The sequence below is a fragment of the Myotis davidii genome, unplaced genomic scaffold (assembly GCF_000327345.1).
Source record: "Myotis davidii unplaced genomic scaffold, ASM32734v1 scaffold930, whole genome shotgun sequence".
Taxonomy (NCBI): Eukaryota; Metazoa; Chordata; class Mammalia; order Chiroptera; family Vespertilionidae; genus Myotis; species Myotis davidii.
Window position 1 is genome coordinate 1,274,104 of NW_006282518.1, and position 8,510 is coordinate 1,282,613.

The 8,510-nt window shown below is 41.3% G+C and overlaps 2 protein-coding genes across 2 annotated transcripts in view; both read left to right on the forward strand.

The window, feature by feature from the left end:
- Positions 1–8,510, forward strand: part of MBTPS2 (membrane bound transcription factor peptidase, site 2) — a 55,158-nt gene that overhangs the window by 19,721 nt on the left and 26,927 nt on the right. The window contains exons 4-5 of the mRNA XM_006752995.2: positions 2,828–2,931; positions 5,113–5,240. Coding sequence (XP_006753058.2) covers positions 2,828–2,931; positions 5,113–5,240 — 232 coding nt within the window. The remainder of the gene's footprint in view (positions 1–2,827; positions 2,932–5,112; positions 5,241–8,510) is intronic.
- Positions 7,873–8,510, forward strand: part of YY2 (YY2 transcription factor) — a 1,972-nt gene continuing 1,334 nt past the window's right edge. Inside the window, exon 1 of the mRNA XM_006752999.2 lies at positions 7,873–8,508. Within this exon, the coding sequence (XP_006753062.1) occupies positions 7,873–8,508 (636 nt within the window). The remainder of the gene's footprint in view (positions 8,509–8,510) is intronic.

The window sequence follows — 8,510 nt, forward strand, 5'->3', positions numbered from 1 at the left end:
GGGCCTCCCTCTGCAGGGCAATCTATCACGGGGCTCCCAGACTGCAAGATGTTGCAGGCTGGGCTGAGCCCTCCCTCCCCATCCCCCATCCCCCCGAGTGCATGAATTTCATGCACTGGGCCTTTAGTATTTATAATAAAAGCACAATTTAAAAAAATATGTGTACATAACAAGATAGAAAGACTGCATTAAAACATTGAGAATGGTTTTTTATTTGTGTTCTGGGAGCAAGATTATAGGCTTCTCTTTATCTTTTCAGTTTTCAAGTTTTCCTGCTTTAGACATCTACACTAATAAAAGACAACAGTGCTAATTGACTGTACCTTCGTTATGCCCATCAGCCAATGAGAAGAGTATGCAAATTAACCCAACAAAGATGGCCGTTAAATTTGCATATTGTGGGCGGGGCAGGATAGCGCGATCCGCAGCCCGCCAGCCACCATCCTGGCCTCCCCTGTGCGACCGGGGGCGTCAGGGCAATCCGCCACCCCGCTGCCATCCAGGCCTCCCAGGAGGGCCTGCTCCCGGGTTGCCATGCCGATCGTGATCTGTGAGCAGGAAAGCGCTGCCTGCAGGCATCCAGCAGAGCCAGCTCCCGGGTCACTGTGGCGATCCCAGAGTAGGAAAGCACCCAGGAGGCAGCAACCAGGAGGGCCTACTCCTGGGTCGCCGTGGCAATCCGAGAGCAGGAAAGTGTGGCCTGCAGGCAGCATCCAGCAGGGCTTGCTCCGGGTTGCCATGGCGATCCGCCAGCAGCCATCCATGAGCAGGAAAGCGCTGCCCGCAGGCAGCACCCAGGAGGGCCTGCCCAGGGGTCTCCACAGTGATCCGTGAGCAGGAAAGTGTGGCCTGCAGCCAGCACCCCACCCTGTCCACAGCTCAAGGGAGAGAACACCACACAGTGGAGGCCAGGAGCCTGAGAGATCAACACAGAAGGGCGCCTGCTCCAAGCCTCCCCAGTGGGGCTGGGGACAGGCCCCCAGCAGACACAGACACACACATACACACACAGGGCGACTGCTCTGAGCCTCCTACACAGCTGGGGGCAGGCCCTCAGCAGGGACACACACACACACACACGGGACGCCTGCTCCAAGCCTCTGCTGCCAGACTGTGGCTGTCAGTAGGACATCCACTGAGGGCTCCCGGACTGTGAGAGGGGCAGGCTGAGCTGAGGGAACCCCACCCTCCAGTGCACGAATGTCGTACACTGGGCCTCTAGTATTTTATAATTAACTTAAAACAGTAACTAATAATAGAAAGTAGGAATTTCCTCCAGAAGAATACCTTCAGGGTCCCAACTCCTGGACTGTGAGAAATAGATGCTCAGTATAGTATTGATGCCTGGTGGGCCCCACTTAGCCTAATTTATAGAATCTCTCCTTAATAATTAACATAACTTGGGAGTGATTATTTATCTTATGAGCAGATTCTTGGGTATCTAAAAAATAATTTAGAGGGGAGTAAAGGAGGGTAAAATGAGAGATATCTGTGATACTATCAACAATGAAAAGTATATTTAAAAAATAAAATGAGCCCTAGCTGGTTTGGCCCAGTGGATAGAGCATCAGCCGGCGGACTGAAGGGTCCCAGGTTCAATTCCAGTGAAGGGCACATGCCTGGGTTGCGGGCTTGTTCCCCAATGTGGGGGGCAGGAGGCAGCCAATCAGTGATTCTCTCTCATCATTGATGTTTCTATCTCTCCCTCTCTCTTACTCCCTGAAATCAATAAAAATATATATATTTTTAAAAATAAAATGAAAAAAATAATTTGTCACGCAGCCCTTAAATCGCAAACTTCCCTTGTGTATGCAATGATTTATATCTATACAACATCTTAGGAGCACATGTTTGCAAAACAACTTTTTGTTGTTGTTAATACTCACCTGAGGATATTTTTCCATTGAATTTTAGGGAGAGTGGAAGACAGAGGGAAAGACAGACAGAAACATAAACACATTGATTGGTTGCCTCCTGCAGGAGCCCCAACCAGGGCCCAGGCTGTGGAGGAGTCTACATCCAAGGTTCGTGCCCTTGACCGGAATCGAACCCAGGACCCTTTGGTTGGCAGGCCAAAATGCTCTATCCACTGAGCCAAGCTGGTTAGGGCACAAGACAACTCTTGATTCTTCACAGGTCCTTAATATGTACGAATGTTCCAAATGCCGTACCTTCTGCATTAAATTTCAATTTTAATACAATATTTATGTATCACTTTGCTCCTACCCATGTACTGGACAAACTGATACAATCAAAGTTATGGAAGGTATAGTGCTCCCACACCAACAAGGCGCTTTATTACACTACCTTTAATTAACAACTCTCATATAACTTGAGAATACTAAAAGGAAATTCATTGATGGGGGTGGGGATATCCTATATTACTCACATAAGTACTTGGAACCCTGCAATAACAATATAGAAGAATAGAGGAAGAACTAGGAATTGTAACAAGAATTCCCAAACCAGGCTTCCAGCTGACTCCTTCAATGTCGCTTCACAGTCCCTGGCCCCTGGCACTTTGCCAGGCTCTCTAATTCTTTCCGGTAGTGAAAACTACAGGAAGCTAAAATTTCAGCTTTTTAACCTGGTGTTTCCTTTTCTCTTTAGATTGGTATTTTGCTTAATTCAAAAGCTGCCTACTTCAAAAAATGACTGGTGTTTTTACTTTTATTATGATAGAAATGAAAAAATGAACCATTGATATTCACATTATTTTTAGTTTATAGAACTATCAGCTTCGAAGTTTAAGCTTTATTACAAAGTGAACATTATGTTCTCTTGCTACCCAAGTGTGTGCTTATCATTGTGTCTATGAAATTTATAGGTTCCTGGTATAAATTTACCCGTCAATCAACTGACGTATTTCTTCGCTGCAGTCCTCATTAGTGGTGTTGTACATGAAATTGGACACGGGATAGCAGCCATTAGGTAATGATATTTACCTTTTTATTTCTACTACATGCAAAGCAGCTTGCATTTAGGAGATTTTATTACTAAAATCTGCTACATTTGATATTTTTCTTTCTGTGCATGCTACCCAGTTTTATCCGTAATTATTATTTTGAGGTACCTTCTCTTTTGCAGAGGAGATTTATATATTAATGAATATGCTCAGTTAACCGTATGTATAGCTACAATCTGGGTCTTTCTATCCTTTGCCTTCTACCAGCATGGTTATATCCTCATGGTGCTTCATGATTTTCATCTAATCCTGAAACCTAATCTTTCTATTCATCATTCAGCAATGATACCTTTGCATTGCTTTCTTAGTACTTTCTTTGGCTTATCAGTTGAAATACTTTCCTGCTTTAACTCATGGCCTCTGCTAACTAGAGCAAGAACATTGAAAGCTCTGGGTTTGTTAACAAATTCCATAGACTATCGAAACACCGGAGAAGATAAGGGAGGATGAGAACTGGGACTTCCTTCAAGTATCATGCCCTCTTTTTGTTGTGACTATCCAAATGTATCATGGTTATAGCTATTTTAAAGGTTCCTAAACCTATAAAATCATGATGGGCGAGAAGGTGAGTCACAACTCCCCTTCACTCCCACTGATAATTACTGCCAAAAGGAGTACACATGCTGATGGGGATGTGTTTTATCCCTTCAGTGTATGGACCTGATTAAAGGTTTTAGATAAGAAGATTTAATCACTTATTACTTTCCACTTGCTTGTGAACAAGAGTCTATAGATTGGCAATAAACCCTCATCTTGACAGAGCACATACTGCTACACAGATGTGCTATGTAGTGGTTTAAGTGGGTGGCTGCCCTTTTTTAAAGTCTCTTTCACCTTTGCTTCCACATTTTTAGCCTTGCAGCCCTAAGGGTTTTACATATAAAAGAATTGTTATTAACAGTTTAATAATTCACAGTATAATGTGGTTAATTTTTTAAAAAATATATTTTATTGATTTTTTACAGAGAGGAAGGGAGAGGCATAGAGAGTTGGAAACATCGATGAGAGAGAAACATTGATCAGCTGCCTCCTGCACACCCCCTACTGGGGATGTGCCTGCAACCAAGGTACATGCCCTTGATCGGAATCGACCCTGGGACTCTTCAGTCCACAGGCCAACGCCCTAGCCACTGTGCCAAACTGGTCAGGGCTGGTTAATTTTTTTTATAAAATCACAACTGCCGATATAAAGTGAATTATACAGTCCTCTGATGTATTTAGTACTAAGTGATAGCACAGTGTATTTATATAGTGCTTTTTTCAGAGTAACTATTTGGTCTTAGGAGGCTGTTAAGTATAATTCCATTTTTAGAGAATGAATTGATATATAGTTCTCCCAAGGAAAGTCTGAGCATAATGCATTTTTAACAGTACCCCGTTTAATGTGAATAAACCTCTACGTTCATTTATAATGGCACAGACAGCCCTAGCAAGTTTGGCTCAATGGATAGAGTGTCAGCCCGCATACTGAAGGATCCTGAGTTCGATTCTGGTCGAGGGCAGGCACGTACCTTGGTTGTAGGCTCATTCCTCAGGCTTGGTCGGGGCATGTGTGGGAGGCAACCAATCAATGTCTCTCTCTGACATAGATGTTTCTTTCTCTCTGTCTCTCCACCTCCCTTCTTCTCTTTCTAAAAATCAATGGAAAAATATCCTCGGGTGAGGATTAACAACAAAAAAAAAATACTAGTAATATAAAAGCTAAGACAAATATAAATATTTAGATAATGTAATTGAATTATATTTTCTACTGTGTCCTCGGAAAATAATTCAGACTAAACCGTAAAAATGTTTTTTATTTAGTTTCTCATAGAAATATTAAACTTTTCTTTACATATATATATATGACTAATTTCAAGCTATTCAGCATATTTGTTTCTAAGAATTTTCAAGTTAAAAGTCTATTTCAGAATTTCATTTTATAAAATGCAGTTTCATAGATGACCAAATATGTACGTTTTTGTAAAATTGTGAGATAAATGATAGCTAGATAATCATATATGTAGGATAACTTTTTGACTGTCCAGAGAGACTTGTTTTTCCAAGTAAGAATTTGCACTACAGTGGGAAGTACTAAAATTATGTACATTATTAATTTGAAAAGTGCAATACTAGTGCTAAATTTCTTTTTCTATGTGATTTCTTAGGGAACAAGTTCGATTTAATGGCTTTGGGATTTTTCTCTTCATTATTTATCCTGGAGCATTTGTTGATCTGTTTACCACTCATTTGCAACTTATATCACCAGTCCAGCAGCTAAGGATATTTTGTGCAGGTAACAGATTTAAATGTTTTTATTCTTCTATGTGTTGTTAGTGGTTTTATGGAAAATACTCAAATCACAAATTAAAAGCATCTCATCTTTCGGTTGATAAATTCAGTTTATAAGAATCTCAGTCAAAAGTAGTAGAGCAAGCCCTAGCTGGTTTGGCTCAGTGCATAGATCATCAGCCTGCGGTCTGGGGGGTCTTGGGTTCGATTATGGTCAAGGGCACATGCCCAGGTTGCGGGCTCAATCCCCAGTAGGGGGGCGTACAAGAGGCAGCTAATCAGTGATTCTCATCATTGATGTTTCTCTCTCTCTCTCTCTCTCTCTCTCTCTCCCTCCCTCCCTCCCTCCCTCCCTCTCTCCCCTTCCTCTCTGAAATCAATAAAAATATATTTTAAAAAAACAACTAAAACCAACATAATTTTAAAAAGACAAAGTACAATGAGTTGAACATACCATGTGAATAGAAAATATGACTAAAGCATTAAATGAAGACAGAGGAGCACTTAATCATATGGAGTATAATCCACAATGAAAATGTAATTGCTGCAAGTCTTACTGTTTCAAGTAACAAACCATCAAAACGAAAATGGAGAAAGTACAAAGAAAGCAACAGGTATAACAAAAGAGACTCCTATCTCTTGATACTTGGCACGTAGGCATGAAAAAGTCAGATCATAAAAGCTGTTAATAAGAAAAAAATAATTATGTCAAAATCGTACCACAATTTATTTTCAAGTGCTCATAATACATTAAAAATTGTCCAGTTTCATTCAAAACAATCATTGTAGTATATTTAAAAGTAAAAATGAAATAATGTACAAAGTTTTGCTAAAAGGAAAATTAACTGCCTTCAATAGTTATGGAATAAGTGAAAGTAAATCAGATAAGCAACTGAAGAAGTGAGGGGAAAAAACTATAAAATGGTTCAGAAATTATTATAATTTGTAAGGATATAGGCAGAAAATAATAATTGGAAAATAAAAATTGGAAAAAAATAAAAACTGTAATTGTTAAGTCCAAGAGTTAGTTCTTTGAAGAAAAAAAAAAAAAACAATGGGAGAAAGCTTCTATAGACAGAGTTAGCAGTCAGATTGGGGAATGACAGTTGATAGAAAATTAAAAATTATAAAAAGGCTCTTTGTTCATCTCTGCAAAAAATTTTCAAAATCCTGGATAGTTATTTAAAAAATAATAAATAGCCTAAATAAAGCCCAGAAAGATAGGGGGAAAAAAGTATATACAGAGGTTAATTACAATGAGAGAAATTAAGAAAGTTGAGGAAGGATGCCTCTGAAAGTTTCGTAGGTGGAATTCTTTCAAATCTTGCAGAAGATTTTTCTTTTTAATTCCAATTTAGTATAAACTTTCCAGAGCACATAGAGAAGGAAACTAAGATTTTTTCTTAGGCCAATAAAACTCAGATAAAAGCACCAAAAATACTCTGCAGTCACATGATGTATCTAAGCAAAGCAAGGATAGTTCAACATTAGGTAGTCTATTTGAATATCGGAAGCATTATTAAACTTTGGGGGGGGGATCCTCATATCAGCAGGTATTGAAACATATTTAATAGAATTCAATATCTATTAATGGCTAAAAAACAAAAATCTTTAGTGAAAGTAGAAATAGCTGCATACTTCCTAATGATATAACACTTCTCAGTGTTTCTCAACCTTGGCTGCACATTAGAATCACCTGGGAATCTTTTTAAAATCCTGATTTCTGGGCCCCATCCTCCGGAAATTCTGCTTCTTTGTTATGGGTGGGGCCACAACATGAGTAACAAAGAAAACAATTTCCGGAGGATGAGGCCCAGAAATCGGGATTTTAAAAAGATTGCCAGGTGATTCTAATGTGCAGCCAAGGTTGAAAAACACTGACTTAGAAGCATTCCTATTTAAAGGACAAGACAAGCAATTCCGCTGTCAACTATCACTGATACTATTAAATGATCTATAAGTGTGAATCAGTGCAAGTAAATAAGAGGGAAAAGAGTATGAATATTAAAAAGACCCCCCACCAATACTGTTATACACCCGAGGAGGGAGATGGATAAAATAAATGGAAATGAAATATAGAAAAATTCAGTAAAGAATCTGGTTCGTGAATTAATATTGAAGAAGCAATAGCGGGTAGACGGAGCGGCCGGTTAGTGAATTAATATTGAAGATGCAATAGCGGGTAGACGGAGCGGCCAGTTAGTGAATTAATATTGAAGACACAATAGCGGGTAGACGGAGCGGCCGGTTAGTGAATTAATATTGAAGACGCAATAGCGGGTAGACGGAGCGAAGAGGCTGGAGGGGGTAGCATACGGGTATTGAGCGTGACCTGGTATGACGTGACCGAGTATGAGCGTGACCCCACGCATGCGCCAGGGTATCGGGAAGCGCATGCGCTGGGTGCCAGGATGCCCAGAATCCCCCGCGTCTAAGCCTAAACCGCCAGTCAGCGCCACTCTCTGCCCTTCGCGCCTTTTCCGCGGAGCGGAGCGGAGTGCGGTGCGGAGCGGAGGGGAGCGCGCGCGTTCTTTCTCTCAGCTTTTCCGCCACCTTCTGGCTGCCCCGCCCTGCGCTGCGGCCTAGTCTAGTCGTGAAAGCGCCTGGTCGTGAAAGCCTCGTCAGAGCTCTCAGCCATGGCTTCAAACAACTTTATCTACATCACCCCAGAAGAGCTGGAGGAGGCTGTCGCGTTAATGAAATTACACCAGGTACACCTAGAGACTATTGCTATGCAGAATATTGCTGTGGACGATTTTGCTTTGGAGAATATCAACATGGAGAGTGTCGCAGTAGAGAGTATCCCTTTGGAGAATGTCACCATGGACAATATCTCTTTGGAGAATATCTCCATGGACAATATTTCTTGGGATAATATCGCTGTGGAAAATATCCCTTTTGCGGATATCTCTGAGGCGAATGTCGCTGTGGGGAATATCCCTTTGGAGGATATCTCTGAGGTGAATGTCGCTGTGGGAAATATCCCTTTTGCGGATATATCTGAGGCGAATGTCGCTGTGGGGAATATCCCTTTGGAGGATATCTCTGAGGCGAATGTCGCTGTGGGAAATATCCCTTTGGTGGATATCGCTGTGGAGAATATTCCCGCAGAGCTCACAGCGATGGAAACCATTGAGTACCAGGATATCAGCGGCAGTTGGGTCCACGGTGGCCACCACAGTTCACCTCTGATTGCGCTGCAGCCGTTCATGGTTAACCCGAACAAAGGGAACCACGACCAGGAAATGGTCATGGTGAAGACCTGGGAGGATGT